General features: G+C 47.1%; 3 protein-coding genes and 1 long non-coding RNA gene across 8 annotated transcripts; 2 read left to right on the top strand and 2 right to left on the bottom strand.

Annotated features, from left to right (window-relative positions):
- The first annotated feature begins 1,404 nt into the window (after positions 1-1,404).
- Positions 1,405-5,843, top strand: LOC101765314 (bifunctional nuclease 2). Its single transcript, XM_004973212.3, has 11 exons — positions 1,405-1,562; positions 2,437-2,735; positions 3,332-3,502; positions 3,594-3,643; positions 3,721-3,777; positions 3,857-3,922; positions 4,014-4,088; positions 4,456-4,574; positions 4,955-5,046; positions 5,330-5,388; positions 5,468-5,843. Exons 2-10 carry the CDS (start codon positions 2,441-2,443, stop codon positions 5,383-5,385), a joined length of 981 nt encoding a protein of 326 aa, XP_004973269.1. The 5' UTR covers positions 1,405-1,562; positions 2,437-2,440; the 3' UTR covers positions 5,386-5,388; positions 5,468-5,843.
- Positions 5,844-10,187: 4,344 nt separating this feature from the next.
- LOC105914575 lies at positions 10,188-10,852 on the bottom strand. Its single transcript, XM_012846828.1, has 2 exons — positions 10,499-10,852; positions 10,188-10,403 (listed from the first exon to the last, which is right to left on the bottom strand). The coding sequence occupies exons 1-2, from the start codon at positions 10,850-10,852 to the stop codon at positions 10,188-10,190; spliced, it is 570 nt and encodes a 189-aa protein (XP_012702282.1).
- Positions 10,853-11,753: 901 nt separating this feature from the next.
- On the bottom strand, positions 11,754-15,504 carry LOC101765065. Of its 5 annotated transcripts, XR_215399.3 has the most exons (7): positions 15,046-15,504; positions 14,773-14,937; positions 13,764-14,177; positions 13,284-13,404; positions 12,975-13,052; positions 12,230-12,324; positions 11,754-12,136 (listed from the first exon to the last, which is right to left on the bottom strand). It is a non-coding gene; the product is annotated as an uncharacterized LOC101765065 (long non-coding RNA). The 5 variants fall into 5 exon arrangements; XR_002678199.1 differs by lacking the exon at positions 13,284-13,404 and having other exon boundaries at positions 12,975-13,047; positions 14,778-14,937; positions 15,046-15,503; XR_001164400.3 differs by lacking the exon at positions 13,284-13,404 and having other exon boundaries at positions 15,046-15,502.
- A 2,676-nt stretch (positions 15,505-18,180) lies between these two features.
- LOC101764644 (small heat shock protein, chloroplastic) lies at positions 18,181-19,482 on the top strand. Its single transcript, XM_004973209.4, has 2 exons — positions 18,181-18,505; positions 18,647-19,482. The coding sequence occupies exons 1-2, from the start codon at positions 18,265-18,267 to the stop codon at positions 19,177-19,179; spliced, it is 774 nt and encodes a 257-aa protein (XP_004973266.1). The 5' UTR covers positions 18,181-18,264; the 3' UTR covers positions 19,180-19,482.
- The last annotated feature ends 3,521 nt before the right edge of the window (positions 19,483-23,003 follow it).

Here is a 23,003-nt window from a genome sequence, read left to right as displayed (position 1 = left end):
AGGCAAAGTCTTTGTATGGAGTAGCTAGTACAACTTGGGCTAGAAAAATACACCGCATAGATTTGGCGAAACCTATACTTCCTATTCAATACGCGTACCTTTTGTCAAAGAAAAACTTGTTTAGCGGTTACTTTCTTTCTATCTCGGTATAGATGACGTTCCATCTTCTAATAGCCGGTATTCAATGCTTTGTACCTTTGTTTAACAAGATTTAAATAATCATAACTCCTAAATCGTGTGATTTAATCTATAAAACAAGAGCCATGTTAGAAAATAATCGATAGTGGGTATCACGTATCGTACTAACATATTTGACATGACAGCACCCTAATGTTTTGGTTTTGTCACAAAATAAATGCAACTTTCTAGACTCCAATTTGGCACTGCCCAGACTTTGGACATGGATAAATATTTGCTAGGCTTGCTCCGTTGCTCGGATCATGAACTAAACATGCGTCTATTTCTTTTAGATATTAAAGCATTTCTTCTTGAGGTAGCTCTAAGATTATTTTGCCTAGGTGCTTGCACAATAAATAAAAGATGCTTGAATGCTCTTTTTAGAGTCACTAAATGTTTTACAGAACATTGTACTCCTTCTTCTCACAATATATATAGTTTTAAACATTTTCAGACAGACTGGGAGTAGTAACTAAAAGAGATTAATTTGATCTCTATTAACTCTATATAAGGCAACCGGCTCCACGTCCATGATGTGGCCAGCAATGCTGCCGGATTTGTTGGTACGCATGTGAACTGAAAACCAAAACCAAACGCTATTGGGAAATTATATTACCAGAAAGTGTGTCGGAGACTTGGAGTGAATAGAGTCGCTGCCTCACATCCAAACTCAAGGTAAGTGAATTGGTGTTGTCTAATAGATAGTCTTATGCATTGATACGTAATCATGAGACGACTTAACAACAACTTGTATAATATATTATCTTTTTAAGTTATCTCATAGTAATTATATTTCCTTAATTTATGCATAGAAAAAAAATATTATGAGTTGCACGTAACCACAACTCGTACAACGGTAGAGCAGTCGTCTCGTAGCTCTAAAATCTAGCCTATAAGGTAGTTATTTCGCGAAACAACGACCTCTTCCTCTCTCATCATATTCTCTCCTTCACATCAGCAAAAATCCTATATGACATTGTATGAGACGACTTATAAGATTGTTGAGGTGAAGCAAACGTACTAAAAAATAGTAATATTTTAAAACAAAATCTAAACGTAGAGCTAAATGCTGTATCTTCGGCGGAAGTAGTGCTAAATGCTGTGCTCAGCCATGGCGACAACCCGAGAGCCAAAACAAGTGCCGATCCAATAGGGTAGGGGCAAAAGAGTAATTCAGGAGAGGAACTCCCCTTCTCGCCCACCGTTTCATGCTTCTGATCTCTTCCAGATGAAGCGAAAGGCGAGAGCCCCAACCTCTCTCTATTCCTTTTTCCACCCGGACACATCCATCCATCGTCACAAACCAAACAATAATCCACTTCTCCCGGTCGCCTTCTCGTTGCTCTGCTTCCTCGGTTCCGAAGGACCGGCGGCCATTGCTGCTGGTAAGCCGATCCTCTCCTAGTCCCCCTTTTCCAAATCAGTCTTGGCCCCGACGCGATTCGCGATCCGATTCTTGCGGCCTCTCTCGCTCTCCTAGTCTCTTGCGATTCTTTGCCTTTTCAAGGATTCTTTCCTCGTTTCCTTTTTCTCGTTTCTTGGGAGCAGGCGGCCGTTGCTTCTCTTTCTCTGTTTGGTTGGATTTGACTGGCTTCGGGTGAGTGCTTTGCGGTTAAGCTTCGATTTGGGCGGATTCTTGCTTGGTTTTCCTTCGCTGCTCGGGCTGTGGCGTGAAGACGGATGCCGTTTCGTGGCTGTTTGGCCAGTACTTTGATTGATTTCCATGTGCCGGTGTGGCGTGCATTCGGGGAAGTATGCGTTTTAAAAATTCTGGACCAGGATAAACGATTGATCAATTTTGGGTTCAAGCAAGATGACCTTGCTAAACAATTCGTTCTGATGTTGATGCGAATCAAAGGATTACTGTAACCTTAGTGTAGGCCAAATATTCCATGGTATCTCCAGCTGCGGTAATGAAATCGGTTTAGAATGCTTGTTTCGATCAAAAATTTCTGTCGATGAGACGCAACAAACGACACTACATTTCGGGGCTGGGGGGTAAACAATCAGCACTCGGTTAGGATCAGACATTGTAGAGCGCATCCCACCTCAGCTCTGAAGCCAGATTGTTGGTTGATACGTCAGTGTCAGCAAATGTAAAATTGATAATGCATACAAGCAGAGCAGGAATCATTTTCTGACTTTTCCGTTGCTATTGGTGACTTGGACTTATTCCCCAGGATATTTATTTACTTGGACTTATATCCCGTCACCGCCATGTATATTTATTTATCGGTTTCATTTTTACCATGTTGGCAGATTGATGGCGATGGAGGGGCCTGTTCTATGCCGTCCGGCGATGCAAGCAAAACTGCCCGCTGCTGCTCTCATCAGCAACTCTCTGGTCAAATCTGGGCAGCTTGGGACAGCATTCTTTGGTGCCATGTCAAAATACAGGAACGTTACTAGATTCATTTCTCCAATCTCTCAGCCGCCCGCGAAGAATTCCAGCCATGTTTGCTGTAGCTTCAGCTCATCTTCTGATGGTAATGGATACATGGCTGGAAACTTTAGCGAGAGTGATGAAGATTATGTTAATTCAACTGTGCTAGAAGCAGGTAACCTTTTCACACGAAGATAACTCCTCGAGTTGTTACTCTAAAATTTATTTTTCCTGATAAGATGATTTTCTGAGCATTTTAAGTTCTCTGGTGAACCACTAGGCATTATTACTAGCTAAAGGGAACAACTGAATATTTTACTTCCAATGCAGTTTTGACATGTTTTTTGGTAGCTCTACTGCTACTGTTGCACTATGTATGGACTATTATGTCATATGCTACCATACATTAGTCACATTAGGGGTGTTCAAAATTGTTTTAGTCAAAACCATTCCCAACAGGTTGGCAACATGTTGCAATGTGTGTTAACTTCAATTGCAACTACTTTTCGCATGCAGTGCGAAAAGTGACCAGCCAGTTTGGAATGGTTTTATTGAAACAGTTTTGAACAGGCCTAAGTCACGATAACAGATGATGGTTCAGATATTTCCTAAATCTTAATGATGCTCAAATATGAGTTGAATTGAGTTCTACTGATGTAAAAGTGAGTAAATTTATTGTCCAACAACTAATTAGTTAAACTCTAACATTCTAGACATGGGTATCCTCAGTTTATTGAAGATAACATCTCTAGTTGTGGTTCTCTGTCTCAGTTGAGGTGAGAAGTGGATCAGAAGGGTATGTAATCAAGATGCGAGATGGGAAGAACCTGCGATGTGTGCATAATAATTCACAAGGGAGAAACATTCCAGAGAGTGCACCACAACCAGCTATTGTTTTGAGGATTGAAGACGGGAGCGAAACATTACTTCCAATCATCGTCTGTATGTGAAACTCTTTTACTTTGATCTGTTTGTTTTGAAATTGGAACTTTTGATTGATTTTCATATAAATGTATGTTCTTACTTTTTTCAGTGGAGATGCCAAGCGTACTTTTGATGGCAGCTATTCGCAATGTCCACATTGTAATACCTTCTATCACTATAGCTATTTGCTTCAGTTTATAACACTAGATGCAGTCTATGACGCTTTTCTGTTGTAGGCACGACCTACAATATATCAAGTTGTTAAGGAAATGATTGATAAAATGGGTTATGAGGTAGCTTAATCTGGAAGCCCACATAATAGCATTTTGATTCACTTGTCGCTCCTATTATGATGTTTGTACTATTTTCCAGGTAAAACTTGTTCGGGTAAACAAAAGAATTCAAGAAGCATATTGTGCTGAACTTTATCTAACAAAGGTACCAATCTTAATATCTTATTTAGTTTTTTCTAGGATGGAACCATTTCATTTTAATCTATATTCTAAACTGGAGACCACCTGTCCTGCAGATAGAAGACCCTACAGACAGTATCACCTTTGATCTTCGACCTTCAGATGCTATCAACATTGCGGTTCGCTGCAAGGTATATTTATATTCTTGCCAAAGGTTCTGCTAGATGCTAATTCATTTGCAGAGTCTTATGTTTTCAGTTCTTGCCCTCCTTTTTGTTTCTGTATTGTGTTTCCTTTTATGATTGGACATGCCTGAATCTAGTTTGTCTATTTTTTGTAAAAAAAATAAATAACACATCCATGCTCACAAATTTATTGAGACCGTAATGCCTTAATGGTACCAAGAGACATACAGCATTTGTGTTAGTATACAGTCTTGGCCCACGAAATTGAGGAATTTCAATGAATAGAAAAATGGACACTGGTTTATATTTACAATGTTTACAAGAATTTAAATCCATATTCTCCATATTGATGTTACTTTCTTGACATGAACAGGTTCCTATTCAAGTTCATAGAAGTCTTGCATACAGTGATGGCATAAGGCCAATTGAGCCAGCAAGAAAGGCGGTAGCAGCTGGTCTATCAGAGGGGCTGTTGTTTACAGAACTTGACAGGTCTTTTAGAAAGTATACTTATTATTGTTGCTGATTGCCTGAAATCAATAATGTGATGCAATAGCTGCAGCAGTGGTGGTTTACTTTGGTTTGTGTTTGCCCATAAATTGGTTACTTATATGCTTCCACAAATTATCCCACAAACAAACAAAATATGCACTCTGAGCTATGATGTACAGGAGAGTGGGGCGGTGGAAGCTCTAATAATTAAAACTGTGAGGACAAAAGACCAAAGAGGCACTAATAAATTGATGCTTTTTCATAGTCCTTGTCCTGGACATACTTTTAGGAGATCCGTCTGCACTTTTCTGTTTAGGATGCAGAAAGCTCAATGACTGACCTATATTCTGCATTCTTCATGACACTTGCACTTTTATCAGACCCGATGGACAGCCCTGCGTCGAGGCTCAAGAGTTCGGATTAGTGCGGAACATGCTCATCGCAGCTGTTGAAGAGAGATATAAGGATGCCGGTAATGATACTATCTTCTTATGGCTTCATTCAGATTCATCCAGCAATCAAGACAATGTTTCCAGAGAATCTGACAGACTACTTGACTTAGTGTTTCCTTGAAACCGTTTGAAATGTTAAATAAGAATAACTCTTTTCCTTTGCAACCAACGTTCTGTACTCTGCAAAGGACCCTGAGCTTACAATAAATCACCTTATGGGATATATGAACAAGTGCGTTAATCTTCAAAAAATAGTGAGTGTTCTTTTATTTCAAATGTTGATTGCATTCTTGGTTTCTACAGCATCATGGAAGGACAAACTGATGCAGCTGAGGTCCAAGCGGAAAAACTGGGCCTGACAGGTTCTAAACTTGTGTAGCTCCGTTTTCTGTCTAGTTACTCTCCGTTGGTGGATTTGTGATTGTTTATGACTTTTGACAGGTTCGGCTCGTCTGGATGGTGTAAATAAAGATGGTGCCCTGCTGCATTCCAGTGTGCATTCCGGATAACCTGACACTGGTTATGGCTCTATGTAACTAGCTGTACATATTATATGGACTTGAGAACTGGCTTCTGTAAATTCAGACTAAGCTTCCAAGTAAAAACTAATCCATGGAAAACAAAAATCTGTCATGTTTGCTGGCACGAATGTACATGTCCTCGGAAGTAAAATATCTTCATGACATGATGTGCTAGTGAGTATATGGAGGGTTAGGCCTCAATTGGTGGTTGAAGGTGAGTTGCACCAATATAGAGAGATGTTACGAACCTCGGGTTAATGTTAATTCTTTTACAGAGAGCGATGATGAAAGTACAAGCAGATTGGTGTTAATTCTTTGCATAAAGTGAGGATGAAACCACAAATATATTGGTAGGAGTGTGTGGTCGAGGCTGCGTGAGTTGATATGAGCTGTTTGGACTCTAGGATGTGGTATTGGAGGCGACCTTGCAGTTATACGGTGTGTGCGGGTCAGAGATGCGGCCGGACATATCAAGATTCAAGAGGAAAACGTTCCTAGTCATATGTTCAACTAAGTATGATCTCAAATGTTCAACTAAGTATGACTGCACAATAGATGGCCTTTCATTTTGCAAATCCGTCTGTAATAATCGTGGTAGGATGCTCCTCTCCAGAGGGTTTTGAAGATGGAACTTTTTCCATTATCTAAAAAAATGACTGCATAATAGAAGTTGCAGAGAGACAGGGAAACACCGCATACCCTTGGAGACAGGTGACCTTTTATATATATATATATATGCTTGGTGTACAAGAAATATGAGTACAACACATATACAACTATATATACTCTAATACCTGCCCACAGTCGCAGGGGGAGTTAGGCGAATGCCAAGACTAGTCCTAAAGTTAGTAAACAATTGTACAGGAAGATCTTTTATCATGATGTCTGCATACTGATGCGCCGAGGGGACGTGGAGAACACGGACTTGCCCGAGCGCGACCTTCTCATGGACGAAATGGATATCAATCTCTATATGCTTTGTGCGACAATGATGGACGGGATTGGCGGTTATATAGACAGCGCTCACATTGTCGCAGTAGACAACCGTCGTAGAAGCAATAGGAACACGAAGATCCTGGAGGAGCTGGTGCATCTAACAGCACTCAGCAACTGCATGAGCCACAGGCTGTTACTCCACCTCTGCACTGGAACGGGAGACGATGGTTTGGCGTTTGGAGGATCAAGATACCAAAGTATCGCCGAGGTAGACACATTAGCTAGAAGTGGAGCGCCATCCGCATCTGAATAGGCCGTGAGAGAATCAACGGGACCGGTACCAATGTGAAGACCAACGTCCAATGTGCCCTTCACATAGCGAATGATACGCTTGACCAATGCAAGATGAGGTTCACGCGGATCAAGCATGAAGAGGCAGACTTGTTGAACATTATAGGTCAAATCAGGGCGAGTCAAAGTAAGATACTGAAGGGCTCCGGCAAGACTCCTATACTCCGATGAATTAGTAATGGGGGCACCATCAGCAGCAGAGAGTTTGGACTTGCTGTCAGCCATACTGGTGCGCTGGAGAAGATCAACTGCATATTATCGCTGGGACAACAACAAGCCATCGCAGGTACGGTTGACCGAAATGCCAAGAAAGTGGTGGAGGACCCCAAGATCAGTCATGGCAAACTCCGAGTGGAGTCGAGTGATGATATGATGAAGCGCATCTGTGGATGAGGCAGTGAGAACAATGTCGTCAACATAGAGCAGCAGGTATGCAATACTAGCACCATCCTTGTAGACAAACAGCGATGTGTCGGAGGATGGTGGTACAAATCCCAGCTGGCGAATATAAGTGGCAAACCGTTGGTACCAGGCGCGAGGAGCTTGCTTAAGCCCATAGAGCGACTTCTGCAGTAGGCACACATGATCTAGCGCTGAAGGATCAACAAATCCAGGAGGTTGCTGACAATAGATGGTCTCATGAAGATGGCCACAGAGAAAGGAGTTCTTCACATCAAGCTGATGAATCGGCCACTGACGAGAGACAGCAATTCTCAGAACAGTCCATATGCTAGTGGGCTTCACAACCGAGCTAAATATCTCATCATAGTCAATCCCATACTGCTGAGGGAATCCACGGACTACCCAACGCGCCTTGTGCCGAGCTAGAGTGCCATCTGAGTGAAATTTATGTTTAAAAATCCACTTGCCTGACACCATATTTGCACTAGATGGATGAGGAACTGAGCTTCCATGTGCCATTATCAATGAGAGCGTGATACTCATCTGCCATTGCTACCCTCCAGCTAGGAATCCGCTGGAGCACTGCGATAGTTAGCCGGAACAGGAGAGGCCATCACGCTAATGGCGGATAGGTTCATGGGATGAACTTGCTTGAGAGAGCCCATCTTGGACCTGGTAACCATGGGATGAGACGCTAGAGGTGGCTGTGGCACGTGTACGCGCGGTGGAGCCGGTAGTGGGTGAGTGCCGGGTAGTGGAGAGGGCACCAGGAGCACGGGCTGGCGATGGTGACGTACGGGCGCATGCAAGCGCTGGGCGTACGTGTGCTGAAAAGTCCAGCCAAGTAGCGGTCCTGGCGGGGGCACAAAACCACGCCCGCCCGGAGTGAGGGGAGCAATAGATGGCGATCCAGGAGGGGGCACGGGGCCACGCCCGCCTGGAGATGAAGAGGACGATGATCCTAGCGGGGGCACGGGGGCACGCCCGCTCGAAGATGAAGACGACGCTGCGCCTGGCGGGAGGCATAGGGCCACGCCCACTTAGAGTGGAAGGAGCAGTAGGAGCTGGTCCTGGCGAGGGCACGGAGCCACGCCCGCCCAGTCCAGAAGTCGTCGAGGTGTCAGGCGGGTGCTCAACGTCCTAAACGGGCGAAGCAGCCACCGGAGCAGAGCCACATCCAGCTGCAGGGTTAGTAGGACAATGCACCATAGCCTCATCGACGTCTAAGAGGAAGTCCAAGGCAGAATCAGTGGAGGCAGCCGTGGTGGAAGCAAAGGGAAAAATCGACTCGTCGAAAATAACATGGCGAGAGATGATGATGCGGCGAGTGGAGAGGTTGAGGCATCGATAGCCCTTATGGGAGGAGGGGTATCCTAAGAAATTGCACGCCGTTGATTAAGGAGCGAGCTTATGCACAGACGTCTCCTGCACGTTGGAATAGCAAAGACATCCGAAGACACTAAGTTGGTCATATTGCGGCGGCTTGCCGTGGAGACGAGTGTAGGGAGCCTCATTGCCAACAGAAGAAGAGGGGTGCCTATTTAGAAGATAGCATGCGGCAGTGAGGGCTTCCACCCAATACGATGGTGGCATGGATGCGTGGAGTATAAGCGTGCGCACGGAGTTATTGAGCGTATGAAGGACACGTTCGACTTTGCCATTTTGCGGGGAGGTGTAGGGGTAGGACAAGTGCAAAAGGATGCCACGGGCAACCAAGAAGGATGGGGTGGTGTTATTCACAAATTCCGTGCCATTATCATCCTGAAAGCACGGGAAGACCAAATTATGTATCCGCATAAGCAATGAACTCAACCATGCGCTGGTGGACTTTAGACTTGCGTTTGAGAGGGAATGTCATCCAAAATCACCAAGTAATAAGAGAAACCAGAAATGCTAGTGATAGGCGCTGTCCAGACATCGCAATGAAGAAGTTCAAAGGGAAACAACCATGTGTGAACTTGACGAGCTAAAGGGTAGATGCGTATGCTTGCCTAGCTAACAAGAGTGGCAAATGAAGCGATCTATTTTATTACAAGAAATATAATTGTTCTTATTTAGGCCATTGAGAGCTGCTGGAGCCGGGTGTCCAAGGCGTTGATGCCACAGGGTGGAAGATACAACAAGGAGTGCGGGGGAGGCTGGTGGAGAGGCTGGCAAGGTGTATAGATCCCTGTCGCTATTGCAGCGAAGAATCACGTGTCGTGTACGAAGGTCCTTGACAGAAAAATCAAAAGCATCAAACTCGATCGAGCAACTATTGTCGCGGGTGAATTGGCGTACTGAAAGTAAATTAGGAATGATGGATGGAACGACAAGGACGTTGTTGAGAGCAAAATTAGACGCGTTGGTGGAAAGGATGGAGTGACCTCTGGACGTGACGGGTATACGAGTGCCATTGCCTGCTATAATAGAGGATGTGGAGAGGGGTAGGCGATGTAGGAGTATACCATCGGATGACAACATGTCCAAGGAAGCACCAGTATCCATGATCTAGGGGGATGTGCCTTGCATTGACATCTGTTGCAGAGCCGCAATTAGGCTAGCCTAGTCCCAGCTCTGGCTGGGAGGGGAGACTTGGACAGGTGCAAATGCGGTGTGGGCCTGAGGCGTCGAGCCTAGCACGCCTTGGTTGCACCAGGCCTGGCCACCCCAAGACTGGCCGCTAGAGGAGCCCTGTCCACCTTGCTGACCAGCCCATGGAGAGATGCAGATCCATGGGCCCGCTGGTGGGCCGAATGAAGCAGCCTAGTTGCGATACTGCTGGCCGCCGCCACCAGTCCCACTGTTGACGCCGTAGCCGCCGCCACCCTTCTTGTTGTGCCGCTAGCGTCGTTACGCTGCTGCTACTGCCCAGCACCTTGCAAAGATGAGAAGCGGCAGCCGGAGTGGCCGCAGGACGGTGCAGAGCTAGCGACGAGGGTGGAAGTGGTCATGACCTTCTCTTCATTCTTCTAGCGTAGCTCCTTCAGGAGAAGTTGATTGCGTGCAGCAGCGAAGGTGAGGTCGGAGTTGGTAGCGATGTTGTCCGCGGTGGTGGAGTAGGGCTTGGTGAGGCCACGCAGCAGGTTCAACACCAGTGTAGGCTCGGAGACGGGCTGACCGACGTTGCGGAGGGCGTCGGTGGCGATCTTCATGCGATGGTAGTAGTCGTTGATGGAAAAGTCGCTCTGAATCATTGAATGGAATTCATGCCTCAGGAAGATAGCACCGGGGCCTTGTTCGCTTGGAACAGGTTGTCGATGGCGACCTAGAGTTGTCAGGCCGTCTGGTCGGTGCCGTCCATGGCGAGGTCGAGGACGGCATCCGATACGGAGCCAAACAACCAGCTGCGGATGCAGCAGTCTGCTTGCTCCCACGTCGGGTCGGTACGGTAGGTAGGAGCAGTGCCGTCGATGTGCGCCAGCAAGCCTAACATGCCACACATGGAGCGGAAGAACGAGGACCACTTGTTGAAGTTGGAGTTCTTTAGCTCGAGCGTCATGGGGACGTGCGACATGACAACGACCGTGGCGTAGGGGTTGATGAAGAGGGGGCCGGCAGATTCTCCCATGGCACTTGGAGATTGAGGCCCATAGGAGGAGGAAGTGGAGGAGGACAGGGTGGATGGGGTCGACATGGAGATGCGTCGGCAAGGGGAGGTGGGAATTGAACCTTGTAGATCCAATCGAGGAGAGAATTAGGAGGGGTCTAAACATTGCCGGAAAGGAAGGAGAAGGCCTGCTGATCAGATTGGATCGGTAGGGGGTGGGGAAGGCGGCGCCAGGAGGATCGGCGTCGCTGGTGTGTGTGTGTGTATATATATATATATATATATATATATATATATATATATATATATATAGGCCTCCGCTATTCGGTACCCAGGGTACAGAATAGATTATTCTGTACCTGAGTCCACCCATGCACAGCCCCCGCACGAGTCTCCGCACCTCCCCAGGCGCATTTTTTTTCCCTACGAGCGCGGTGCGCTCCCGCAACCGTCTGCACCGTATTCTCCGCCAGTATTCCTGTTATTCCACGCAACGCTGTTGCCCGACATCGTCCGTGCGCGCCCAGCGCCATGCCAAGAAGGACCTCGCCCGCCTCGCCTCCTCCGTGAGCAACGCCGCCAAGTACTTCCCGCAGCTCGCCGGATCCTCCGCCACCCTCGTCGAGGTCGAGGTCTCCGGCGTGCTCGCCGAGTCCATGGCCACCATCGCGTCGGCCTCCGATGCCGTGTTCTCGGCCGTCGAGTCCATCTCATTGGCTGCGACCATCGCCGTCGCGTCTTCGTCCAAGAAGCCATCAGCGAGCCTCATCTCTCTAGTCACGAGGAGCAGCAAGGCGGCTGCTGCCTGCTCTGACGAGGACAAGGAGATGGCAGCGCTCGACAAGTTGGAAGGACTCGACGAATGCATCGCCAACAAGTAGTATTTTTTTATCCTGAAGGAATAGCACGTGGTTGCAAATAGTAGCGTGATAACAAAAAAACTATAGGAACCTAGATCGAATGTAGTAGCATCACCGATAATTATGCATTTGCATATAGGAACCTGGATTCAGCATCACGCTCCCAGACACAAGTAATACAATTGTACAACAATTATAGCACCTAGTGATCATTACAAGGAGTGAAAAGAGCCAGTAGGTCTTGTACATGCAATTGCTGCACTAGAATACTAGATAGACTTTCCTGAGAAATGATAAACATTGGACCATGGATCACAGAGTTCTCATTGTTGCGAGGTCAGAATTCCACACAAAAAAATCTCTGTAGAACTGAGCATGCAAGAACCAATATACAGATCCTGAATCTACAATCTAGCCAATGATTGGCATACAACTTCATCATCTGAGAGCTTGTTGTTATGTCTTCCATAGTGCAAACAGAAGTCAAGCATACTCTGATGCAATATTGGAGCTGCAGGCAGATAACGGTAGTTCAGAATAAAGCATACTTGCTAGCTAAAGATACTATAGGTTCAGCAGAGTCACACGCCCAATAGGAACATACTATGTCCTGTGGCCACATCATCGCTTACTGCTCCATGTTCCACTGCACCCGTAGCCACACCTGATGGATATGAGATGGTGAAAGTTCAATGTCATCTGCAGGTGAATATGGATTTGTTTCAGAAACACGTCATGGCTTATATTCAAAGCAGGCAAAAACATTCAGGCAGCCAAAAAACATATGTTTGCTGAATCCAAGTTCCTTTCGGTACATGTCAGCCACAATACTTTTTTTAAGACACTGCAATGTTCAATTTCAGTATATGATTGAAACTATAAAGATTAACTGTAATAGTCAGCTTCTGAAAGTGGAGTACAATGATGATGAGATTAAGATTATATTCATGTGTTTGGATTAAAAAAATCAGGCTAATACCACATGTGCACTATATTTAAAATATTGCATCGTAATTTTAAGAAAAGGCTATCACTAGTTGATAAATGGTAGAAACAGCTAGAAAACCATTTATAGCTCTATTATATATATGTAAAAACTTACTATACAGCAGATTGAACATATTAAGTAATAATTAAGCTATGATCAGCACAAACAGAGTGCTTCATTTCTGCATATTCTTTCACCATATGGCACATATAATGATACAAAGAATGAACTCTGGAGATTCAGTTAAATATAGTGACAGTCCTAGCTGAAGAAATCCTCTTTTAACTAGACAACACATAAGCAGGAAATTAGTAATGAATAATAGAGTAATCATGTGAAAAAAGAACTTTGTGATGCTCACGTCACTAAATTAGGTTCCTCATTGCAAATAACAAATGTACTGGCAAAGACACCTATGCTGATGTACTCATGATCTGCACTGAGAATTGAAAAAAATATTACTAATTTTTCAGACTACACAGTACACACAAGTGCCAGAGATAACTGAGAACAAAGAAATCAAGTATTGAATGCAAATGGCAATCAAACTGACATTTCGAAAAAAACAAATAACATAGCTCACAAAACAAATAATTGTTTATATATTATAATTACTAATGCACTAAATCTGAAGGACATATGGTTGTTCACAAAACAAATGATTGCTCACTAAACGTCTGTTCGTCTCCCCAACGTCAATTTTGTGCGACGTGCGGTGAACCAGGTGAAAACCCCATGCGGAGGAGAGGACCTAGCTTGGAGTGGTTCTTGAAGGAGTTTGCAGAACATATCTTCACTCACATGAGAGTTTAGGAGTAGGAATCAATTAATCACTCAGATGATAAGAGAAGGAAAATTAGAATACCAAAATCAGAATAGGAAATCTATGCATCACTGGCTGGTTCCTATCAGCATTCTTAAGAGAAATAATAGATCTAACTGGAAAAATTATAAAGCCAATTCAAAATTGATTACACGCTAAGCCCAACATATCCAGACACAAATCATGATATCCTATTCATTAGAAGATGATAGCTGTGTTGAGGAGCCTGGTCGCAAATCCCATTACCAGAAATTATCAAACATAAGAACAATTGTAAAGTTCAACAAGCCTAAAGAGCTCAAATTATGGAATATGAAAAATAAGAACCTCTCGTGCTTTGTCCAGTACGGATTCGATGTTGCTGTTCTTGGTCTTGCACAAGATGATGCGTCACTAGCATCAATCATGCGCTGGCTGTCGCTAGATCTGTGTTGCCCGCATCATTAAGGATCCCTGCCAGCAAGGCTGTCAGGCAGCTTGCCCACCGAGCAAGCCATCGGCTGCGCCATGTAGCAGTTGCTGCGCAGCAGAAACAAGCAAATCGACTGCTTGAAGCATCAATGTAAGCACAAAATGGAATCAGCACTGGGATGAAGAAGTAGGGTCTGGGACGGCGGGCCCGAAGTCTGCAGTATCTCTCCGGTCCAGGTCTCTCTTCCGCATTTGTCATCTTGGCCGCGCCTTTGTACACCCTTGGAGCTCGTTGCTCTCGGCCTCTTACCTAGCCCCTAAGGCTTCAATCTGCAGGCATACAGAAGAGAAATGAGTTTGAGAATTTAATAAGTCATTCGCGAGATCAACGAAAGGCAACAGCATCCATGAACCGAAGATTCACTTGCAAGATAAAAAACAACAAAACAAACAAACAAGGCAAGGCAAGAGTTGTCTGTTTCTTCTAAACTAATATAGAACAATTATAATTCCTACATTACTGGGAGATTTCATTGGAGGATTGCAATTGGACTAGCGAGAGTGTATACATATCTAAGAAAACATATAGGTTGTATTATAACACTAGCAGCATCGTAGAACATCTGGTTTTCATCAATTAGTTCAGACTTTTACAGGTTAATTCAATAATCTGGATCACAAATTCTGTCTAGCTCAATTGACATTTACAGGTTACAGAAACAAGAATCCAATAATCTGGATCACAAATTCACAATACAAGCTCCGGCACCGACCCATGATGCAGAATCTCAGGGAGCAACTCAAATCGACTATGTAGATATGGTTCTGACTTTCTGACCAATCGAATTGTCCACTGAACCACACACGTGTATGCAGAACAATGAAAGATCGAGGAAAGGGGAAGGGGACTGAGGAGTTCAACGACCTCACCACTGCCTCCAATGAAAAGCCACCCGATAAGAACGTCGTAGCAGGGAGCTGCCGGACCAGTCCTTGCCGGATCCGTGCGAGATCCAGCCGTGGGCCTGCGTGAGCGAGCTCCGCAGTGGACCTGCGGGACCTCCAGCCTGACGACCTTGGGACGGAGGGCCTGTGGGCAGCAGCGACACCGGCGTCAAGCTTGGGGCAGAGATGGGCTTGAGCGGGGGTGTAGCTCACACAGCGGCAGCCGCGCTCGAGCGGGGGAGGAGAGGACCACCTGTGGAGGACGACGAATCGGCGCGGACTGGCTCGAATCGGCGAAGGACAGGCTCAAATCGGCCGGCGGCACTTGGGCTCGGGAGATGAATGGGCGGCAGCGCTCGAGGCCTCGAGCTCCCTTCTCCAGCCACGCTGCGAATCGGCCGGGGGATAGGCATGCTCTACACGAGCAGAGGTCGGGACGGCGCAGATCGTCGATGGAGCGAGCGGCGGATGCGGGGGATGCCGAGCGGCGGCGGCGGCGAGGGATGGCGACTGGCGGTGACGCGAGGATCAGAGGACACGACGACGGTGGATCGCGGCGTGCTTAGGGTCTGGGAGCGGCGGCGGCGGGGAGGGATGGCGAGCGGCGGCGGCGGGGGATGGCGAGCGGCGGCGCGCGGCGGGGAATGGCGGGCGCGGTTCCTGCTAGGAGAAACGGGAACGGGAGGACGTTAACCACGTTCGGAGGAGCTGATAAAAAAAATCAAAAAACCCACGTTCGTGAAAATAAACTGGGACCGGCGTGAAGCGGAAACCGGCCGCGCCTGACCGCACCGATTGGCTGCAGGGTATTGTATAGTATAATCCTCTCTCTCTCTATATATATATATGAAAGGTCACCCCTCTAAGGATGTGTGGTGTTTCCCTATCTCTCTACATGGTATTACAAGTCTAGGTACCCCTGATTATATATATATATATAGTCATATAGGCTAGCTGTAAAGAAACGTGTCTACAAACATATACAGCTATAGAAGTTGGTGCTCATCGAATTAATTTTAATCGATACAAGTCAGTTCTAACCAATATTGGGAAAAAAAGACCGTCTCCCCCGCATCCTTTGAGGACGAACGGGCGAACTGCATGTATAATAAAAAAGTAAAATGGATCAGCTAGCAAATCTTATATTTCAGAATTTGTCAAAGAAAAGAACCGAACATATAAAGATAAAGAGAGAGAAAAGACCAATTAACCTCATGTGCCGGCGTGCTGCCAAAGAAAGAAAGGAGGTTTTATTCAAGAAAACGGAATGGAGGAAAATCAATGAACCTGAGTGCAATTTTTTTTTTGAGAAAACCTGAACGCCAATTTTTTTTGAGAAAAACCTGAACGCCAATTGGGTTGAGCCTGCTGTCCACTTCGCTAATGGCCCAACAGCAACAGATGGCTGTGAGTTTGGTAATTGATCCGTCCGGCCCAACCGTGGTTGCTCTCTCATTCATCACCTCAAGCGGGCCATTGGGCTTATAAGATTAAATGGGCACTTATGGGCCCTTTGAAAATTGAAACGGGAATCCTGGAATGGTATGTATGGGCCCTTGAAAAGGGAATCCTGGCGGGAAATTCCCCATGCAAAACGGGCTAACGAAGACCGGTTGAGTAGAGAGGATCTGGCTTCCCGAAGCCTGAAGCCAACTTGACTTTCGGTGTTTGAAATTCGTGCGGCCAACGAGAGCCGCACGATCTCCTTCATCTCCACCTTGCCGCTGCTCACGCGCCCGTCTATGCCGCCGCTCATGCGCACTGGTGAGAGCCGGGGAGGGGTGAGAGGTGGGGGGGAGCGGCCAGCGGCGAGGTCACCACTGGGCGGGTGGTGGAGGCGGCATTGGAGTTAGGGTTAGGATTCGGGGTTGCTGGAGTGGGGGCTCCAATGGCCGGCGTCCATAGAAGAGGAAGGGGTTGGGGACGGCGTGGAGGCCCAGCGATGGTGGTGCCAGCCAGGGTAGAGCTGGATGATCGATGGTCGGTGGCTGGTGGCAGGGTCGAAGACGGCCACTAGGTTAGGAAGGGCGGGGTAGGCAAGCGGCGACAGTTGGTGGGCGGTCAGCGCGGCGGCGGACGGGGTGGCGGTGGAGCTCGCGGGAAAAATGATGGTGTAGAGGAAGGTAGGTATGATAGACCCTAAGCTATCTTCGCTATCCGGCTAGCGGAAGCAAGATAGGAGCCCCCAGTACAGGGGCCTTTGTTTTTAACTCAATTTTCATATCTACTACTTCCGCTTTCAAACTTTTTAGGTGCTTGGTTAGAGGAGGGGATAGAGGGGCTCTCATTAGAGAGGGGCTCTCATTAGAAAAAAAAGGTTTTGAGATGTTAAATGAGCACATAGCAAGAATTGTGCTGGACGCAGCCATTCCATTTAGGATACGAGAATGATGATAGGAGTAGTTGTCTTAAAGTGGGTTGGAGCTACCTCCCATCCCATGTAGCTCTCCAACTAAATACAACAATCTTGATAATTGAGAGTTGAGACACGTGCGCTCATACAGAAGTTACAGAGTGTATGTTATGTACCTTAAAATATAATCATCATTCCGCGTGAAATGAGGACGAATGAAAGTGTAAGCATGTTAGCTGAAGTGTGGTTTATCCAATTTGTTAGTGGATCTGGGCATTGGGCATTTCAACTCTAGGGCGTTACATTTTGAAAGATCGAATCCTAGCGAAATTTCGTATCATTGATTGGACCATGCCATCCCACTGTTCATACCACAGGATCTTAAGAAATGTTTTTCTCAAGTGTGTCCATGGTAATAATTAGGTATTGAGGCGGCTAGGTAGATGGTCAGATTAATATAGTGGATGCAATCATGTTGGTTAGGGTTGGATCCTCATTAGAAGAAGGGGGCGCTAGAGTGGAGAAGTTGAAGCGAGGTATTAAGGCTTATTTCGCAAAACTGCTTGGCTTATGCAGCAAATCCATGCGGTCAATTTTTTCAGCCGAGGTATTAAGACTTATTTGGCAAAACCGTATGGCTCAGGTCCCATCCAAACAGCGGTGGGGCAGCACAAAATGGTCCGTGATAAATGAAAAAAAGAAAGAGAAAATTTGATTTAAATATGATCGATAAACATTCTAAGCTGATTTATTGGCGACTTGATCTTTGCCGTTACAGTTTATGTTTCATACAAATAGAGAGTTTTTCCCCTGCCGGTTCTCAAAATTCCTGCGATCAGGATTGGCATGGATCCGGCTGACAGGCTGAGCCCCAGGCCGGCCTGACGGAAATATCCGTGGTCCTCCAGACCCTAGCGCATGTCCAGAGGGTTCTGGAACGCCATGCCCTCCAGAAGCCACTACGTCATTCCTGCCCCCTCGTGACCTCAGTGTCGTGTTCTCCACCACTCCCTGTATATAAACACATGCGCACCGCCAAGTTTCTCCGTGCACTGTCGCACTCGCATCTTCTAATCAGCCAAGCAACCAACACAATCCCAAAGCGTTCTTGTTGGGACGATGCAGCAAGCTGTGGCCTCCAACCTGCACGCCATCACCACGTCCCCTGTCGTTCCAAGAGGCAGGTTCACAAGTACCAGCCCTTCCTGGCGGGTGCCAAAGAGAGGCTCGGTGAGGGTGCGGTCCATGAGGAACGGTTCCACGGATAGCCTGGACCACCTGCAGAGGGCGTCCAAGCCCAGGCAGCAGCAGCATGGGAACGGCGCTCCAAGGAGACGTGTCATCCAAACCTCTCCGTTTGGTACGCCATCCGATTGTAATTTCTGGATAATTTCAGCTGATTAAGTTAATATCGTAAGAATTTTGACATTCCTCGAGAGAAATCATTCTTCTCGTTGTCGTCTGTAGGCTAATGAGTTCACTGTTACCAAATACCTCGCAGGGCTGTGGGACAGCTTCCCGGAAGCGAGGACGCTGGACCAGATGGTGCGCACCATGGAGCGCATCATGGACGGCGAGGGAGACGACGACCGCGTCTTCGTCGTGCCGGCGAACTCGGTGCCGCGCGGGAACAACGGCGTCGCAGCCGTCCCCGCTGCGGCCACGGCCCCGGCGTACCGGCGCGGGCGGACGCCGTGGGAGGTGAGGGAGCGCGCGGGGGAGTACCTGGTGCGGTTCGACATGCCGGGGATGACGCGGGAGGACGTGCGGGTCAGCGTGCAGGACCGGACGCTGGTGGTGGCCGCCGAGAAGGCCGCGGCGGCGGATAAGGGAGCAGGTGCCGAGGAGGAAGACGACGACGAGGCGGGGGAGCCGTGGCCGGCGGCGAGCTTTGGGCGGTACAGGACGCGGGTCGAGCTGCCGGAGAACGTGGACGCCGAGAGGATCGCGGCCGAGGTGAAGGACGGCGTGCTCTACCTCACCATCCCCAAGCTGTCAGCGGGGGGCAAGGTCGTCAACATCCAGGTGCAGTGAAGGACAAAACTACCCAAGGTCAGGCGGGGCCAGAATCCAGCAACTTCTAGATGGAACGACATGCATCTGTACCGCGCTTCTTCTATTGATAATACTAGAACTTCAATTTGCCGCGGCCTTTTCTGAGTTTCGGCCCTGTAATTTATCGAGAGTAGTGGGCCGGTGTATTTCATGTATTTGGACCTAAGGCCTGTGATCGAGTTGTAGGCACACACTTAACATGTATTTTGTGGACATCTCGAGATTCAATTTTGAGTCTGGGTCACCGGACAAATTTTATTACCGAAGCAATGAACTTGCAAAGTCTTGTATCATCCCAAGTCTAAGAACTCCACTTAGAGCAAAAACATGAAGAACGACAGTAGCTTAGGGCACGTAGAGCCTGATTGGTTGGTGTTCAAAATTTGGCAGGTCAAAATATGGGCACGCCATACCAAAATCTGAGCAAAAATTTTAGAATAGATTTTAATTGGGATGCCAACCAAATGAGTGTCAAAATTTATTAGCTTGCCCTTGCCCTAATTTTGGCTGGGCATACTTTGGAAGCTGTCCAGCTCTTATTTTCCGGCCTCCCTAGCCTCGCTGAGCAAGGCCAGCTTTGCCAGCAGCCAGGCAAGGCAAGCACGGTCAAGGGATCCAAACTTGCCTTTATATAGCGTGCTAGAGAAACAGAGTCCGCTAGAGAAACAGAGTGCCCCATCCGCAAGCCTCATTTCAGAGAGTGCTGGAGAAACAGAGTTGTAACTTGTAACAGAGCCCCATGCGAGTCCCAGCTTCAGTTCCCGCGTAAATATCACTTTTGTGATCACGCGGATGCTGCACTGATGGGGAAGGGGCGTGGTCGTGAGATCTGCCACCAGTGATGCTGTGAGATTGAGCAAAGCTTCGATTTTTCCTTCCTTTGATCTTCAGCGTTGTCGTTGGTTTGGAGCATGGTGTGGATTTTGACAGGGGAGGAGGCGACAACATGGGTGCTGACGGGGGAAGGGAAAGCGACGTTGTCAAGACTGATAAGAGACGACAGTGGCGAGGAACGGAGGAAGGAGAGTTTCTCTGGATATCTGATGGGGTTATTATTTAATTGACATTTTTTTTATCTATGTACAGAAGGTGATCTGAGAGCTAGTCGCTTGATGCTTGTACACCTGTTACTGTCGCTAGATGTTTCAGGAGATTGAATATCTTAAGAACACCTAGCTGATTGCAATCTCTGCCCCACATGTCAGTGTCTTGACAGATATTGCCAGTACCTCGTGCGCTGAGAAATCGCCTAAGCTAGGAGCTTTAATATAGAGTTATAGATAGATTATAGATACATGAGATGCACGCAAACTAATACCTAAATGTAGTGTATACAAAAATGAATTAAAAACTGAAATTCAATAAATAACGAGATGAATAAATTTTTAATTGACTAGCTAAAAAAGTCTAGGTACGTATGTAGTAACTAGGGCGGCATGAAGTAGAACAGGAAAATAACCTCCAAAAAATATGTCCCTTACACTACTGGGTACCGGTTTCGCAACCGTACTACTAGTTCGGTACTAAAGGAGGTCCTCTAGTACTAGTTGAAATAACTGGTACTAAAGAGGTATTAAAAAAATTCAAAAAAAAAGAAAATCCCCCGCTAGCCCCGCCCCCCACCCCGCCGCGGGCCCCTGCCGTCCTCCGCCTCCGCCCCCACCGCTCTCCGCCTCGCCCCGCTATAGCTCCTTGCCTCAGGCACGAAGTGAGGGGAGGGGAGGGGAGGGGAGGGGAGGCCGGGAGGGAGGAAGGGGGCTGGTGGAGGAGGAAGGAGGGGCTCCTGGAGGGAGGGAGCTGAGGGAGGGTGAGGAAGGCGGAGAGAGGTAGAGGATAAGGCTAGCTGCCCAGGCGTGTGGGAGGGAGGTGCAAATTAAAGTTCTTGCACGTGGACGTTGAGAGGCGGAGGAAACCTTTTAGTACTGGGTGGGCCCTTAGGCACATTAGTACCGGGTGGAGCTCCCACCCGGGACTAAACGGGATCACAGGGGCTCCTCGAGGACTATCCATTAGGCCCGGTACTAATGCTCATATTAGTACTTGGCCAAAATGCAACAGGTACTGAGTCTCGAGACGAATGCTCAGTTTTCGAGTAGTGTTAACTACAAACTTCTTATTTACTGTTGCAATCTTTTCCATTCCCAGTACATGATATTGGACGATTTCTATGATGTTGCCTTTAGAAGCCTGGCAGTTAAATTTTTTGTCTTTTTTTCAGCTTTGCGATAAGAAATGGGCCCATCCGTGTTAGTTAGCCTAGCTTCTATATCGATGAAGTGTAACTAAATAATATGTAGGGTCAAATAATTAAGTATATTTCTGACGAAATTTTGTCCTTGAACTCTCTGTTGTACATGTTGTTTTCCGTTGGATGGAGTTATTCTCGTGATGGACAGAGCTAATGTTCCCCTGCTTGGCTTGGCTTGGCTTTTGCAGGTTTTGAATCATTGAGGTATTGGTTAGGGATGTATAATTTTGTGATAAAGATAAGGAGAGAACAAAGATGGATTGAGAAAAAAGCCAACCCATGATTTCCCCCCCTAATCGTTTGTGTTCGTGATCTTATTCTTCGAACACTACCTCCACATAATGCTCTCAAATCTATTGATTAATCTACAAAAATAACTTTATTTAATTATGGAAAAAACTCCATCATTGAAAAAGCTAGAGAGAAATAAAGCAGGACTGGAAACAAACCACGGCTTGGTTCCTCAGGATTCCTCGCCGCCATAATTTCCACATCCACCGTTATGGCGTCACCACTCCTTGCCGCAATCGCAGCAACATTCGTTGCTCTTCCCCCCATGTGGTCGCCCGTGCTAACCGCCTCACCTTGAGGAGCTACAGCTTGGTCAGCTGCGGATGCGATGCTGGAGGTGGTGGCGATCAGACCGCCGCCTTGGGTACTCATCTCACCGACTGCTGTGGGCTCACCGTTTCCATTATTGGTGGCTCCCTCACCTTCATCATCAGCTACCATCACTTCGTCGGCCGTTGACCTAGTGCTATGAGCAGCGCCTGTCACACCGGCTTCCACAGGAACCTTGTTGGCCTCTGTCTCATCACCGCTGTTCATCGACACAGCTGTAGCAACCACCGTACCACCTGACTCTTGTTCTCGTCGTCGCGAGCCATGGCACCGAAAGGCATAGCGGAATCCCCGACCACAGACGTTGAACCCGCAGCCTCTCCGGCTAGCGTTCCGGTGTGTCCGAGAACGCCATCCTCCAGTCCACTGTCCGTGGCGTTGTTAGGCATGCCGTTGAAAGCAAGAGCCCTGACTCCGGTGACTTCTTCGGTGTTAGCTCAAGAAAGCGCGGTGGCTGCGACGAGCTTATATATATATATATTGTTAGCAAATTTGGCTTCTTATTTTCTTGATTACCTGACGGAGTCCATCTGTTAACAACATGTCAACATACTCTAGTTCGCTATTGGGAAAGAAATTATATTGAGGTAATAGTACAACGAAAATTCCATTCACCGTGCCGGGTCCTCCATATTTCCCCACAAGTGAATTGTTACCCCCGGCCCTGGCTTCCGGCTAAGCTCTTCTTCCTCACTAGTAGAGAATTCACCTTCCATGCGCCCCATTTTGTCCCGATTTAAAGTTGACCTGGATAAAAGGTTCACCAACCGGGACTAAAGCTCGGTCACTGGTGAGGGGCTCACCAATCGGGACCTTTTATCCCGGTTGCAAAGGCTAGTGGAAAAAAAAGACCCTGAGAGGCCTTTTATCCCGGTTGGTGGAGATAAAAGGGTCCCCAACGGGGTGGCTGAGAGAGGACTAAATCCCTCGAACC

Source organism: Setaria italica, chromosome VI, assembly GCF_000263155.2.
Source record: "Setaria italica strain Yugu1 chromosome VI, Setaria_italica_v2.0, whole genome shotgun sequence".
NCBI classification, from domain to species: Eukaryota; Viridiplantae; Streptophyta; class Magnoliopsida; order Poales; family Poaceae; genus Setaria; species Setaria italica.
Note: the sequence above shows the minus strand (reverse complement) of the source record. Positions and strands in the feature narration are given on the sequence as shown.